The sequence below is a fragment of the Strix aluco genome, chromosome 1 (genome assembly GCF_031877795.1).
Source record: "Strix aluco isolate bStrAlu1 chromosome 1, bStrAlu1.hap1, whole genome shotgun sequence".
NCBI lineage: Eukaryota > Metazoa > Chordata > Aves > Strigiformes > Strigidae > Strix > Strix aluco.
This window is the reverse complement of record NC_133931.1, coordinates 144,228,948-144,245,898: the sequence shown is the minus strand read 5'-3', so window position 1 is coordinate 144,245,898 and position 16,951 is coordinate 144,228,948. Positions and strand designations below refer to the sequence as shown.

General features: G+C 35.5%; 1 protein-coding gene and 1 long non-coding RNA gene across 3 annotated transcripts in view; one reads left to right on the top strand and one right to left on the bottom strand.

Moving 5' to 3' along the window:
• KCNH8 (potassium voltage-gated channel subfamily H member 8) overlaps positions 1 to 16,951 on the bottom strand; it is a 193,422-nt gene that overhangs the window by 19,921 nt on the left and 156,550 nt on the right. For both annotated transcript variants that reach the window (XM_074838629.1, XM_074838637.1), the window contains 2 exons: positions 16,301 to 16,515; positions 1,101 to 1,139 (listed from right to left, as the gene is read on the bottom strand). In XM_074838629.1, the coding sequence (XP_074694730.1) occupies positions 1,101 to 1,139; positions 16,301 to 16,515 (254 nt within the window). The remainder of the gene's footprint in view (positions 1 to 1,100; positions 1,140 to 16,300; positions 16,516 to 16,951) is intronic.
• LOC141929337 (uncharacterized) overlaps positions 1 to 16,951 on the top strand; it is a 36,196-nt gene that overhangs the window by 9,009 nt on the left and 10,236 nt on the right. The window contains exons 2-3 of the long non-coding RNA XR_012625001.1: positions 10,295 to 10,388; positions 16,706 to 16,757. This is a non-coding gene — a long non-coding RNA (uncharacterized LOC141929337). The remainder of the gene's footprint in view (positions 1 to 10,294; positions 10,389 to 16,705; positions 16,758 to 16,951) is intronic.

Sequence of the window (16,951 nt, the reverse complement as noted above, 5' to 3'; positions counted from 1 at the left end):
TTTTTTTAAAAAAAATACAATTTGAATGCTTGATGTTGGAACCAAGGCAATTTAGAGGCAACATAGACATCGGTTCTGTACTTTATGTACTAATTAAAGCACGTTGTAAGAGAGCAATATAGTTTGTTACTGTTTCACGGTAACAAAATACACCGGTCATGAGTGCTAAGATATGCCAACATGGAGTTCACATTAGGATCAGGCCATAAATCAAAAATATTTCCATTTATTGACATGGTACAACTTACTGTATTTATTGGAAGTAGGTGAATGGACTAAGGCAGAATCAGGTTCCAGATCAAATTAACAAATTCCACACATCTCAGTGAAGAGTACAGCCAAATGCAACTTCCTGGCTTCAGAAAAGGTTGCTATTCAGTTTTTCAGGCTACTTCTCTTAATCAAGCTTGATTAAGGCACTGTTAACTTTAGATAGAAAACCCCAGATGAACTTGTATAGTCAAATTTCACACATTCAGGCCAAGTAAGATTGTCTGGGTGGAAATGCAGATTTGGGGAGTTTATCCAAATGTTCTCAGCCCCTATTAGTACCTGCTTAAACATTTTGCAGCATGGGTTTAATTTTGTTGTGTTCTACAGCACACTTCTATTGAGTAAATTATTTTCTCTTATACATTGGCAGATTTAGTGACCTAAGTCCTTTCCATCTGAGATGTATGAAAGGGTAATAATTTAAAATAGTGGCAAAAGACCTGTCCATATAAAATATAACAGCCTTGTTGTCAACCATAATAGTCGTCTGAAGGCTGTTATGATGATTAAATTGTACAGGACCTGGCACTGATGCAGCCTATACTCTACAGAACATGAGCGTTACCCATATTCAAAACTTTGGTTTGGGTAACCATGTATTTAAAATGCAGGTGCCATATTAGGATAACCAAATCCAGCACCTGGAAAAAAACATCATAAGCTGATACTCATAAAATGGACAGTGGCAGAACTATCTGCAGGATGCTATTTAAAGTCTCATTCTGAAACCACAGAAGTCAGTTGGAATTTTTCCAGCTTTGCTCTGGCCATAACTGTGTGCATGTGTCAAAGTCAAGCTTGACATATTTAAAATGTGACTAACGTACCTGAGATAATGTAGACTTGTTTGATAATTTTGATATTACCTGAAAGAAACAAAACAAAAAAGGAGTAAATATGTGCATCTGCACAGAATTGGCTTCCAAGAGCATACAAACATCTAAACCGAAACATTTATGTTGATACAAGAAAAGAATCTCATGATAAAACATCTGTATTAAATTAAATGGTGACATAACACTGAACTAAGGACACGCCTTCGAAACAGATGCTGTGAGAAAAAGAAAAAAAAAGTTTTATTTTTATTGAAAAGATAGTTCCTGCAAAAATAACATTTTACTTTAAAAAAAAGTTGGGACAATTCTCCAAACCTGTGAATGAATGTAGATGGGTGAATGTACGCCTGGTGAGTTTCAGTGCTGGTTTGATGAAAACCCATGCAGGAACGGTGCTCTGATTTGGCCCTATCTCTTTGTACCTTTAGCTCCTGTGCCAGCCTAGTCCTTACAGATGATCTAACTAACTGTAGCATATCTGGGGAATTTTCAAAGGCAGTAATAGGACTGAAGCAAGTAGGCCCCAATATATAATCCCAAGGGAGATACATGGCTAACAGCTGTTCAAGACCATGATAGTTTTCCTTCTTGGATTAAACAGAAAGCAAAAGAAAAGAAAAGGAAGAAATAAAAATCATGCAAGTTTAATGTGTAACTCTTCTAATAAAATATACGGAAACTGCTGAGTAATATCTGTTAGGACCATTCTGTTGTTTATTTGAATGTCCACACCTTGACCACAGGCAAGTCTCTTGACAGCCTACATGCTGTATTAGTAGGAAAATTTTAGTCTGCCAGGTAGAATTTTCAAAAGTGATTTTCAGCTTTCCTAAACTCACACGTCAAGATAAAAAGTGCTTAACACCCATCAATTTTAAATTTGAAGCATTGGTTTATTTTTATCCAAACTCAGGAAGAAGAAGTAAGCCTTTCTGGAAGTCATTAGGATTCCAAGTTTGTTTGATAAAAGTTTTCAGAATTCCTATATACATAAACTTTAGGCACAGATTTGGAAAAAAATAATTGTGTTGGTTTGGGTTGTTTTGTTTTGTTTTCTTCTTCACAAGTCTTTCAGGTTAACCTGTAAACTGTTTTATAGTTGCTCATAGAAGTGAAGGTACTAGTAGTGGTATAATATACAAATACACAATATTTAAGTTTGTGTAAGCAGAAATCCTACTCCAAAACAACCAAGCCAGTCACAGGTGTATCAGCAATAACACTCTAATAACTGCTAAACAGAACAACTGCAATAATTAGGCTATGTAAATAGAATAACTGCTGTGTTCTTCCCGCATAAGATAAAGTAGTAGATAATATTAGCAGAGGATGAGATCTCAGATACTGAAATATCCCAGCTTTCACTATAATCTATACCAACTGAAGAAACACCATCTCCTTCAAGATTCAGGAGAACAGGAAACTGGAAATGTACTAAGATATTAAAGTCAAAATTAGGAAGTACTAATGGCCCACTTTGCACATATGTTTAACAGGATTAATTTACAAGAGTGCCCAGAATTTTGGGGCATCGGTTTGCTTGGCTTCTAGGCACAGGTGCAGTATGAATGTTAAATAGCAGCCTTAATTAAAACTCCAAGCTAATCTCAAATATTAGCAGCTTCACAAAAAAGATCTTAGAAAGTACGGATTTGCCTGTTGAAGGCTTTAGAAGTGACTTGTCATTTGTAGTTTGTAATGTGGGTGAAGATTTCTCACTTTTTTTTTTTTTCCTGAGCACATGTGTTAATCCTGATTGTACATCTTGAAAACAGAGACAAAGAAAACATTATATGGGTGTCTCCTAGATGTCCTGGTTGCATTTCCCACAGCCCTGCTGGGGTCTTTCAGCTGGGCTGGGCTTTCAGCTCCATGACCAGTTGGTAGCACTGTGCCTGGTCTGCAGGACCTCTCTGCTGCCCATCAACACAGCAGCCACAGCCAGCCACCCATCCATCCTTCTCCGCTCTCAGTATTACCCTCGCTGGTCGCTGCAGCAGTGAGAAACTGGCTGTGGAAGAAATGGGGTTACTGGCAGCACTTTGTAGCCTTATGACCTTATCAAGAAAAAGATAAAGGGATTTTTGAAGGCAGGTTGCTTTTTGCAAGGAGGGGATGGAGTGTCCTCAGCAGAAAGGGTAGCAGGAAAGGAGGAAAGGTATGAACAGGGAGCATGTGACATGAGAAACTGCTCATCAGACTTCTTCCATTTCCCCAAACTGACCCCTTTAATCCACTGGGGACAATTTCGGTCTGATAAACTGAGATTTTTTAGATAAACTCTGGACCTAGAAACTGCCTTTTCCATAGCACAGAACCCACAGTAAATAGTGTTGTAATTGCTTCTATATTAATACACTGCAGCCATATTTATCATTTGTAACTTTGAACACCATATCTTGCACACATAAAACAGGGGCCTGGACTTTAAGGCTTGGTAGTTGAAAGCTGGTAAAAGAAACTATAATTAATCTGTGACCAGAGAGAATTCTCAAGAGTTTTGCTTTTAAACCTTCTCCAGCAACTCCACTCTCTCTCTTTCTCTCTCTCTCTCTGCAAAAATACCATTCTCAAAGAGAAAAGATGAACAAGAACATTGACAAGGCCAGTCATAGAGCAGTAAATTTGAAGACCTCACCATGCACATAGCTTTAGCTCTGTCAAAATGTAGTATCAAAGTAAATAATTACGAGGTGCTGTCCTAGCTTCTGATCTGCTAAAAATCTTTTATTTAGAGCAACACAATGGTGTAGCCTTCTATAAAATGGTTTGCTTTCTTATGCAAAAAGAAAGAGGATACAAAATAGCTCACATGCTAGTCTTTTAAAAAGAAGTACAACTCTTAAAGAATAAGGGCTGCTGAAAGAAAAACAGGTATTTCCCCTGTTATGCATTAGGAAAAAACCAGGAAGACTAATGTTAGCATGAGTTATGTGAAATACTGTCAAAGAGTCTAATTCAATTTTAATTTCAGCCCTGGTGGCTCTTTATGTCTTGTGAAACCAGCTATTAAATTTAGTTTCACAAGACAAAACAATAATAGATACCAAAAGCAGATTCATATTGAATTCTTCTATGGATGTAATCTCAAATCTATAATCTTGTAATTGTTTAATATGTTAATATATACATCTTAAAAATTCAATAATATTTATCATTGCTTATTACAAGCACAGAAAGAACATTTCCCTATCTGAAAACACTGGTGGTTTGCTGTCGAAAATCAGTGATCTGAAGATTTTTCCAGGATCAAGAGACAGCAGTCTTTAACAGAAGAATTTGTACCAGGAATTGTGGCCAAACCAGTTAATTAGCTGTACAATAATTCAAGATTAATTCCAATTATAAAACCCTAAAAAGAGAAATATAGATATACAGCTAAATTTGAGATTAATACATTAAATGTCCAGGTAAGTAAATTTGCATTTTGCAGCTCCAAAGAATGTTTTTATTGGCCTAATTCCTGTTGCCTTCACAGGAAGTAAGAACAAGAATAGAAATATAATTTCACTGATTTGCTTTTAAGTCTTGAGTCCTAAAACATATGAATAATTCTTTGTATCTGGGGAGTCAAAACAATAAAATACAGATTCAGGAAAGGATTTGAAATCAAACTAGAATATTAATGTTCTTAGTCAACATTTGGAAACAGGAAAAACCCATTTAGGAGCATTGGCAGCGTGGGGGAAATAACACATGCCATATGTTCTATTCTTTGCAAATTTATTGTATGGTAATGGAAAAGAGGCAAGTACATAACAAGGGATTATTGTAGCACTGAAATGAGTTGTAGCACTTAATGCTTCATGTGTGTTCAGGCCTCAGTTTTCCACAATCAGAAATTTTTCAATGAAATATCAGAAATCCTTTAAATCACAAAGGACTCAATCAGTCACAAAGAGTTTATCAGGTTAGATATAATTGTTTTATATCTACATCTACTGAGCAATTTACCCTTTCTTTTTTTTCCTATATTTTCTCAGGTTTATTCTTATCTCTTCTCCTTGCTTAATGAACAGATAAAGAAAATGTATTTTGTGGAAGCAGATGCTTTTAGCATTCTCTGATCCCACTTAGAGTATAGAGTATATTGCATTAGCAGCAAAAGTTGAGCAGCAGATCTATCACCAGTATTTTATTCTAGGTGACCAATAACTGTGAATTGCCATGAGCTCTGCAACCTTCTGTTAAGTCATTATCCTACATCATGCCTATCTTTTGAATAAATTATTGTAGCCTGTGAAGTTAGGACAAATGTTCAGTAATTGGCTGGTTGTGGTTAGCTTTGGATAAGTTTTTTGCAAACAAACAGTTTCTTGGATTCAAATTTCTCACATAAGCTTTTATATTTAGTATGAAAAGTTTACTTTTCATATATTTCTTTAAAACCTGGATGTTAATTTCACTGCACTCATTAGCAAAAATTTTCAATTATACTTCGATTGTTTTGTTAACAATACAGGATCTATTGCATTTTCTGTTAAAAAGGTGTCACAGAAACAAAACCAAACCCCTCTGTCACTTGGTCCAAATCAAAGATCGAATAAATAGTGAATGTGGATGTTATAATTTGTCATTTTTACTTCTATATTCTTACTTACCTCTCCCCCACCCCAAAACAAGAGAAGAAAGTAGGGTCGCAGACTGCTCTGAACATACATTTTTCATAGCAAACGTGTGCCAATAAGAATTAAAAAAAAAAAATATTAATGAAGAGACTGTCAATAATGTCAAAAGACAAAAGGAGGAATTGTTAAACTAGACCTGGTACTGACTTTACATTGGTCTTGAAGGTTGCATTTTTGGAAAAGCTTGCAGATTACTACAGACAAAAGATATAGTGGAGAAAACTTTGATATTCTTACAGTTTGATTACAGTCATGTAAAGATTTACTTAATATTAATAGAAATGACAATGAATGCTAATAGCTTTCAAGGCAATAAAACTTATCTTAACTTCATACAACTCTAAGATTTCAGAGAGTCATAAATATTTGCAGGACTGGCCCGGTGGATTGATATCCAATTACACTTCTCAACTGGAGGCTATAGATACTGTGGAAGAGTTGTTTTTAAGCATGTAGTGTTAGCTTTATCTTTAAATGGAACTCCATACTACTTCTTATGTAAATATGTTTATCTAACTTCAGAGAGGCTATTAAAAAGAGAAGAGGAATGCAATGAATTGGATCTTGAAAAATATTCTCCCATCGAGTTTTATTACCTGCCAATTGCCTACTTTCAAGCATCCCCAATGTTGCCCAGCTGTTTTGCCAGCACTCAGAGGCTGAATCAATGGGATGAGTGTTAATAAGTGAGGACAGGAACACGTCTGTGGAGAATTTGTAAGAAAGTCAAGCTTTATCTGGCTTTCAGGGTAAACGTTACAAAGAAGGCAGGGACAAGCATAACCTGTTTCCTTATTTTAAAATCTATTGGGTTTTTTTTCCTCAGAAACATTGCTTCTAAATAATGAATATTTTGCTTTTTGGGTGGCAGCTTGATCAGTAGATTAATCTCTAGTCAATTCTCCCAGAAGGAAGAAAATTGCAAATTGAGCACACATTTGGCCCCTAGACATATTCAGAGCTAAAACTTTGGGGAAGATGGCAAACATACAATAACTGTGAAAGTGATTCACATAATTTCACCTCAGGGCAAGAAGCCATGTCTTGACATGTGAAGATGTCAGCAGAAGTTTAAGTATATAACATTATTAAGTAAGAGAGCCATCATAATTTCCTTCCCCTGAGATGCAATTTGTGTTTTCTATATACGTATAATACAGAAAAGCTGAAGGCGTAGCTTTTTGGAGCTCTTGGAAGCTTTGTCACTCAAGAAGTTCTGCATGGGTTAGAAACTAAGACACCATGGACACTCAATAAGTGAAAAAAATTGCTTCAGTTTTCAAAGTACTGTGATATAAAACCAAACACAGTGTTAGAGAAATCCAGTAACAGTTTTCCTGAAGGAATGAACATAGTGTGATTATCAATGGTGCCTGTCCCTGAACACTTACTATATATGTAGTACCATACTGTATGTACAGTATATATGTATATACTGTATGTATATATTTGCTACTACAATCATGTTATTATTTATCACAACACTGAAAAAGTGATCTATATGTCTTAGGTAGGAATTGCATTTTCAGCAGAACTCTAGTTACACTTATGTAGGCAGGTTCTGTAGCTCTGGTTTTACTGAGTGAAGCTATAGATGATTAAAAAGAACAATATGCTGGTATATTTGGTTTTATATCAGTAAAATCTTAGACTGAATTTGTACATAAATAATTTTTGTTTTTCATTTTTATATGCTTTCATATTTTTGAGCAGAAGGGTGGGTCTAGATGATCATCAGAGGTCCCTTCCAAGCTCAGCTATTCTACTATTCTATGATGTTTAAAAAAGTTGCACTAGAATGTTACCAGCTCAATAAAATTGAGAACACATACTTGTATTCATGTAGAATGCCAACTTGATACACAAATTGCACTGATTATAGTCAGTTTGCTTAAAGACTACATCATATTTAATTTCACACATTTCAGCACATATCCTGAGGTTATGATGACTCTGTAAGTGATATAGTAACTTTACCATATAAGCCAGTCTGACATGCTCATTCAATCTCAAGGTAGTCTGTGCCTCCAGAACCATTGTTCTTATAGAAGAAATTGTGATAAGTATTATAATTTCCGTCATAAATTAGTCTTTTCACAGAATAATAAAAGGATAGGTTACTGCAAGAATGCTTCTAAATTTAAGGCCACTATCTGGTCATTAGTTTATCAATGCAAAATAAAATCCACCCTCTAATTCATATTTTAAGGTTAAGAAATATTAAGATTAATTTCATTTTCCATTTTTTCCGATGTAGAGACAGAAATATAATATTAATATTGTAAAAGTTACATTATCATATTTCCTAAGACACAGTGAAGCATATTGGAAAAAGTTATCATCTAGCATCCCTGTGTAATTAAAACAGAAATATGTTAGATTCCAAGGCAATACTCTCTGAAAGCCAGGAGCTTTTCCTGGCTAAAATTCCGTTTGACACAGTGTTTTATACTCTCATACCACAGTATAAAAACATCAATAAGCTGCTTTGCTAGCCTGGATTTTTTTTACAACATGTAACCCTCTGGTTAAGCTTTATAATCTGATGCAGAATGCAATAATCCCAGGAACTGAAATGAATGAGAGAGTGTTCAAAAGAACTCAAAAGCTAAAATTAGAAGCAAAATTTTGTCACTTATTTAAACATTTTAATTCTAGTTACAATGAAAATTGTTTGCATTTGTCAGGAAAGTGCTACGGTCCAACTGTGAAAATCCTAATTTTATACATGCATTATATAGTCTTGTTATAAATAATGTGTGACTAGTAATCATAATTCCTGTCCCATTCACAAAAGTAAGAGTGACCACAGGGGTGGGAATTTTGGGATGGGTCACATGTATGTAACATATTTCCAGACAAATTTAAATGGGTTATTTTCCTCTCTTCTCCTTTGGCCTCTTCCACATCTCATGGGATTCATCCTTACAGCCAATTGTCTATTTGTTTTAGGTGAAAAATGGAAAACACTTGTAAAACACAAGAACTAATGAAAAAACAATTAATGAATAAGATCAATAAAAGTTGTGGAGGGATGAATATTCTAACTGGAAAATGACCACAAATCAGAAGAATAAACTATAAGAGAGACAAAACCAGACATTATAGGTGGCTGTGTGGTGTTATTTTGAAAAAATGTTAGAATAACTGAAGGCTACAGAAATGAAACAGGAACATACCAGCAAAAAGAATTCTTCAGGTAAAGATACTAGGAAAGAAAATGAAAAGACCACCAAGCCTGCAAGAGAACAGTCATACCAGTCTGTCCTTTTTGAATTACATGTTTCCTTATTGCATTATTTCTCAGCGGTGTACCATATTGAAGGATATATTAGAAACATGATAGTAAGATGATTATCTTGAGGGTTACTGAGTGAACTGATGGCTCAGAGGCACCACGCATCATGCTCACCAATGACTGCAAGTAAACAAGCTTTATGAGTTAGCAGACAACAGAAAGGAGTGAAACCTGGCTCGCACTATAGCTCCAGGTCAGCACCACTCCGGTGCTGAGTGAAGCAGGTAATTGCCAGGTTGAGGGAATGGAGGAAGGACTGACTGTAACACTGCATGGGGAGGAGGATATTGCAGCAGAATCAACTGTCTGAAACTAGCATCCGCCTTTAAATAGCCAAAGATCCACCAAAACCTGCTTAATGTCATGAATACAGGTAGGAGACTGTGAAATATCTTGCGGAGAGCTAGATGACCAAAGCTCATTGCCAAACTGCTTCTCATTCATTTAAAATCAGAAATTAAGTGTAAAACAGGTGAACGAACTGCTCTGGTTTTTGCCAGTAGTCACACACTTCTACAGCTTGCAGTACTGTTACTTGTTCCATAAAAATATAGATGTTGAGCTGTGTAAGTGATGTTGTATGAGTGCTGCTTTGTTCAGCAATTGAGTAATTTATTTTGAGAAGATGGATAGGGGGAGAGAGAGGGAAGAAGGAAAAAAAAATTCCAGATGGCCCCAGATGCATGGATAAAAATCTGAGTTGCTTGTAAAATGCGAAAGAGCACTGAGCAATATTTCACAGCAGCACTGATTGCAGAGTAGTCCATGTGCAGAGGCAGGTAAGAGACCTACTCCCATGAACGCATCAGGGGTCATGTCTCAAAGAGAATTATATGTACCCAGTTTTAAAATTATTTTACTTTTTGATAGCATGAGGAGCACCTTCCTTCCTATTCTATAATTGCCGAGAAGATGAGACTTTTGCAGACTCCGTCTCATATCAAAAGAGGTATAAAGAAGAAATGGAAATATGGTGGCTGACTGGCAGAAAGCAGTGGACGCACAGCCATCAGCCACTTAGGGTCTCTAATAGATCAAGGGGAATTTGTTCTGTGTTGCTGCCAAGTGCACATGGACTAAAGAAAAAGATGATGAATGGGAATCTAAGGTGTTTTGTTTTGTTTTCAGAATAATCATGCAGATAAAGTGTTAGACTTATGTTACTTTAGGTGATTTATTCATTTCTATATTCCACCTGTTGTAGTAATTCTTGTAGAAACACAAAAATTGTCATCGACTGATGGTCTCCTGTTTTGCAGAATTTATACCTACTGTGCCACAGACAATAAACACCAGTGAGTTACAGCTGCAGTAATAGTACACGATCTTCTGCCAGATGACCTGTTGACAAAGGTGGGTGCTTAACTGCATATAAGTTTGTTTAAAAATGACAAGTTTTCCTCATAGTTATCCAACCCCACTTGAAGTGATATAGTGGAGCTTTTTAACTTTTCTAAGGTAAGCCACTTTTTTCTACACAGCTGCTGGGTAACGTGGCAAAACCCTCTTCTCTATTAAAAAGGTGGTTGGAATTATTTGGGAAATCTTCTATGGAAATTATTTATTATGAAAAATATTTTGCAATCTCTGATTGTCCTGCAGTGTACATGATGAGCTATGATCTAGGCTGGGGTAGAGGAATTGTGACTAAGTGTAGCAGTGTAGTAAGAGCTGGTTTGGAAATTAATTTTTTCAGTGCATAGGTTTTATTATAAAAACATAGGTAATACCCAAGATATAACATTTTTTTGGCTCTGAAAGTTAAACACATCAATAAGTAATTATGTGACTGAAGTTTCTATCAGGTTTTCTTATCTTACAACACTTTCCAAAATTAAAAGCAACTATTTTAAAAAAAATGCTTATTTTTTCCTTAATATCTATAGAATTGCAAATAGGATGACTTTGATTTGTTTCTTTAATGCAAAATACTATTTATTAAGCAGACAATAAAGATGCATTAAAAAAATCAGAAATGTCATGCTATTTCCATTGCTGATTCATAATAGATAATCAAATATGTAACAGATAGAATTCCTTCTGAGTTATTACTATATTGGAAAGCAGCATTCATAAATTCAACAGACCTATATTAGAATATTTAGAAAAAGCATGACTAAAGAGGCAAGAATAAATGTATGTCAAATACATAATCTACTAGCTGAAAAACAGACAGTGGCTAGGCAGACTTTCAGCTGAATTTTGTGCTGCATTCAAAAATTCCTGTAGGCATTTTTTCTGCCTACAGGAGCAATACCACCAGTTGGCACAAAGAAAGATTAAAGTATAGAAATAAACCAATTAAAAAGAAATAAGGTGGAATTACATTATGGCCTTAAAATACTTGTTTAATGCTTAGCTGGAATGAACCAGAACACTCAGCATATTTTAGATTAGAATTTGTAGATATTTTTCTTCCCAAACTGTGCTCTCTGTTTTATGCTCCAGAGCTTAGAGCATTTTTCACCTTTAAGAACAATTGGTTTGGCCAGTTTTCAGGTTTCCCAGTAGAAGATGAGGAGCATCCCTTGTAATTTATTTAGTATTGCTAATAGCAACCTGATCTTTATTATATTAAAACCCCCCACAACTCAATCATTAAAATTTAATAAATTCTAAACACCAGCCTCTCTAAAGGACAAGAATTAAGCCCTGTTTTGTCAGACAATGTCTTTCTGGGGGAAAAAAAAATATTCTTTGTTTTTTATGGCTTCTTGGTTGCCTTTTAAAATTTCTCTATTTATTTTATTATCGAGGAGCCTGGCTAAGCTACAGTAAGACTCAGTGTTCCCAACTGGAGGAAGAATCTACTACTTTTCTTGTGCAATCTTTATCATTATGTTTCATTTACACTGCAGATGCACTGAAGGAAGCAGTCCTCCCCCCTGCTTCAGAGACAGAGTATTTTAATTTTAAAGAGTAGCTTCTCCTTTGGGGGAAGGGAAGTTCTTGTAGGAGTCAGAACACTACTTTTAAGGCTACAAAAGGAAAAGTAGATTCTTATTAATTACAAGTCCTGTCTACAAACACAGATTTTTGAATCTTCAGTCATATAAACTTTTCTTTTTGAAAATGACAGGTATTGATAGAGCTCTAATGAGTCAAAGATAGTGCCTGCATGGGTCTTATCTTCCTTTGGGACTTCATTACAACTTGAGGGATGGCATAGATATCAAGGAGGCCTCCTGTTCTTTGTATCAGTCTGGCTGTAACCAACCCTTGGGTTTTTTTTGCTGAATAATGATGTCTACACTCTAGACATTTCTGCGTGGACACAAGAAATAATCAGAAACAATAAACTGTTACCAAGCCCACAAAGATATTGTGCAAATATTTACCTATTCTGAGTTTCTCATAGGATAATTCAGAGTTATGAACATCTGCTACTTCTCTCTAAATATATAAAATAGTACATTTTCCAGGACTAGTGGATAGCAAAATAATTTTCTTTTTTCTCATATAATTGTATTATGTGTTGTAAGAACCTTCTTATGAGTGCCTAGCTTTATCAAACCAGATATCTGACTCTCCCACTGCCTGGTATATATGCAGCCTGTATATAGTGCAAAATCATATAGGCTGGGTGAGGCGAGTGTCAAAACCTGTGTCACTTAGCAAACTCTTTAATGGCTATGACATCATAGTCACAGATCTAGAAAAAGTGGTTGAAACACCTGAATGGCTGAATTGTTTTAATGTCACAACTCCAGCTACAAATTATCTTTTTCTAACTGTCCTCAAATAATTGACTACATTTACAAAAACAGTTACAAGTTTCTTGAGCAAAATGCAGCCAAGAAAGCAAAGGACAGAATGTATATATATAATCAATGTAAAGACTTTTTTTCCTAATTCACATCTCACTGTGATAGGAATATATAAAAAGATGGCATAATAGCACTGCCAGTGTGATTGCTCACACATTAATGGTTATAATCATAAATCACTTAATGATTGCTGGGTTTAGAGCTGTCATGAGGAACCACCGAAGCTTTATTTCCCTGGTTTTGTGTCTTTGCGTTTCTCTATCTGTTACTCATTAGAGGTTGAAATAGTTACATGATTGCCAGCTCCTGTACTTAAAATCTCCTGAGTTTTTCTTCCAAGATTGCTTAAGCAACACTTTCAATCTTTTTGTAACCAGCTATAAACAGCTACAGTTTCTACTTGTTACTGGGAAATCTCATTACAGATCCTCCTTGTTTACTGAAAAGTGGCATGGCTATGGAAGTCCTGGAGCCTTTTCCACCATTACACCTTACTTGGATTTTAATGTAGATGGAGCACATCATTATATATGCTTTTAGACTTGCAAATGAACCAGAAAAACAAATTTTGAAAGTTTTCCTAGAGATTTCTGTGTGGGTAGGGTAGTTACATGATCTAGTGCTTAAGTATCCAACTTTGACACTCCGGGATCAGGAAACTCTTGATGACTTTTGGCCCTTTTTGATCCACTTAATTTTAATTCAGTTCAAATCTCTCATTCAGTTTTGTGTGCAATGAACAGTTCAAACAGCACAAGGAAGGGGATAATGGATCATCAGGACTGCATCTTTCTGCAGCTTCGCTTTTTTAATGCTGGCTTAAAGTGTTAGGATATCTACAACCTAAGGCAGTTTTGGTAGACTGAAAATGCAATAATCTAAGTCAGGACTGAAAGGCACCTGGCAAGTAGAGAAATTCATGCTATTTCAATCTGTAGTTTTACCTGACCCTAAACTGAAAGGCACTTGACAAGTCATAGTGGGGAAATGAATGCTATTTCACTTCACCTGACCCTAAATACTGCTGCTGATCCATTTTCAGAAGCATTAAATTCATATTCAATTGCAAATTTGCAGTTATTTAAAACATCCAAGGAAAAAGAGAGTGAGAAACTGACTTATTCAAATGAATCAATCTCCTGTTTAACTATGGAAGAGCTCTCCAAACCCAAAATTTCCATAAAGCTGCAGAAGTCATAGACACTTGCAAAAATAAAATCTCCCTGTCTTAGGAAGAGAGAGATCAAGATACAGTGTCACAGCTGTCAAACTCTCCCATAGCACCATTCCCAAGAAATAATGCTGTATTAAAAAAAAAAAAAAATTTAATGTTCATATTTTCATACCCACAAACTGTACTTCTGAAAATATTCTTACTATTCTATGAGAGTAAACCACCAGATAACTCTGAAATTATTTCTGCTTGCAAATTATATTCATGAAGACATGGTAGTTTCTGGGTGAAGCAGAGAGAGTGGTTGACCAGGCACACTTCCTACTGACATAGATATCTTCTCTCATTTGTTGAGCCTTCTTTTTGGCCACTTTATTCCTGCTCTTTATCCTTATTGATAAATAAAATAATTGGATAAGAAATGAGAGACACATGACTGAAGTTGGTTCTGCTGCAAGAGAAATACTAGTGGAGGGCATAGTTAACCCAAGGATGTAGAGAAAGTGACACTATGATAATCTGTCTTGGGTTCTTGATATTTGCCTGTGACATTGAATGGTACTCAGTGTCAGGATCTTTTTTTTTTTTTTTCCTTTTAATTTTAAGATAATGGATTATACCATGACAGTACAGTGTGTATTCACAAATGCTGTAAATATTTTCCTCTTTAAAGCAGAAAAGGTGCTTGGATATGTCCTGCACTGCTTTAAACCCCATCCTCCACAGTGTGTGTGAGGATGTTCTTTTCCTGTCTGCACACTCACCTTTGAGGCTGGTGTAGATTTGCTCCCAGCAGGAGAGTCTGTACATCACCCAGCTGACTTTAATTGGGAAGAGTTGTCCCTGATTTTATAAAAGCTGAATGTGTATGCAGCTGAGATGGTGATCCTCAGATTTGTCATACAGAAAAGCATGAAGCAATACATTGTGGTGGTTCACCAGGGTCCATAACAAAAATGGAGAGGAGCATGCAATCAGCTTCAGACCCTATCTTTACATGGAGTTATACTCCTTTTCAGATTAAGCATTCCCCCCCAAGGAAAATGTGTTGGTTATAAAACTAATCTTCATGTTCTCAGAACAGATGTGTACTCTCTCAGCTGCTGTCTTCAGCAGCAGGAAGTCTGGGGACATTGCAAGAGGCAAACAAATGAGATGCCCTGATAGTTTTCCTTTCTACAAGTTTGCATTTATATCTTTACACCTTTCTACTGCAGTTGTTTATAGAGCATTGCTGTGGAAACACTGGTGCCAAAGTACACCTAGTGAGAAGCTTTTTATAGAAAAATCAGCCTATATCTTGTGTTCACTGGGTGTTTGAGCTGAAAAAGGACACATGAGTGGGCATGAGCAGGGAAGACATAGTGCTGGAGTGGTGTGCACACAGGGCATCCATTGACACTTCTTCTCACAAACCAGCCAAGCAACAGGCCACTCTAGTGAGTGCTTACCTACACTACACAGAGGACAACAGCCACACAGGGTATGGAGTTTTTAAACTCTGCAGCTCTTTGTGGTGTCTGCCCAAACAGATAACCTTTTTTGCCCTTTACGCTTCCTTGGCTGTACATTCATCTCCTGACTTGATAGTGTGTTTTCAATGTTACTTCTCTCTGTGTATAAGGAGAAGCACAATACAAGGACAAATACCTGAACTGTTAAATACCAACCTAAAAGTTTGGCTATCACTATCTTCATACACTCATACGGTTAAGTCGGAAAAAGAAAGCTGTCATAAAGCTTTTCATTATTAAAATCTGAATATATATATTACTACATAATATCAGTAAAAGCACTTTGGTAAGTCTATACTGAAGTCTTGTGTCAATGCTTTATCTGGAATTTCTTGTTCACATTAAACTGCTCATTTAAATGGAAAAACACATTTTAGTTAGTGTGATGAAAAACAATTGTTTCTCATTTTGAATGTGTGTGACGACATTCTTAACAACGAAGTAATAATCAGTGATCTATGAAATTAATGTTCATTAGGCTGGCACACAAGCTTCTAGAAAAAGTATAAAAATAACAAAATATTAAATAAGAATGTTCTCTCATAGGTGATGTTTTCTATGGAAAAATGAGAAGCAGAGAACATGCTCACTGTTTATGATCTGATCAGTTGATAAACAATTCATGTTTATGAATTGTTGAATTTTTGAATTATGCATTATGAATGACTGAATTATCAAACAAATTGAATGAGTGGTCCTTTTAACATAATCTGTGTATTTCTTTACTGTAGCAAAATTATGAGAACTGGCTAAAGTATGAGAAACATCTTAAAGTTAACAAGAGCTGCAGAGACCTTTAAAGATACTTACATCACTTTCATGGCCTTCTCTTAGATTGTATGTGAGATCATGCTGTATATCTTCAACAAACTTGTGAGCATACTCTGGGTAAAGGTCAAGCACTTCAAAGAGGCCTTTGAGGATAATGCATTGGAGGTCACAGTACGTTAGAGCTTTAACATCTGCATTTGTTTTAATAACTTGATCCCTAATGGATAGGTTTGCTCCAATTAAATCTCCTTTACCTAAAAGAAAACATGAAAATAATCATCTTCAAAGCACAAATTCTTTACTCCTTTTTTGAATCATAACTCTATTTCAACATAATTGCTAAATCTTAAATCCCATTGTTACCACTGTATTGTTTAATTAATAACATTCTAAAGGATCTTTGACTAAAAGCTGTCTTTTTTTTTTTTTTTTTTTTTTTTGCAGGTGCAATCTTATATGTAATTAATTGAAGGTACAAAGACTAATTTCCAGACAGGTAACTACCTGATTTAAGGGAGCAATCAAGTAAATACGCATAAAATTAAGATTTACACTGGTAATTAATAGCAGGTGAGACTTTGTTTTTCAAAAAGCAAACATTATAGCTACACTTCATAATATATCTTAGTTGTAATGGCTATTAATACATGTGTAGCTCAATGGCACTTCTCCCAAGAGAAAAGAATGAAT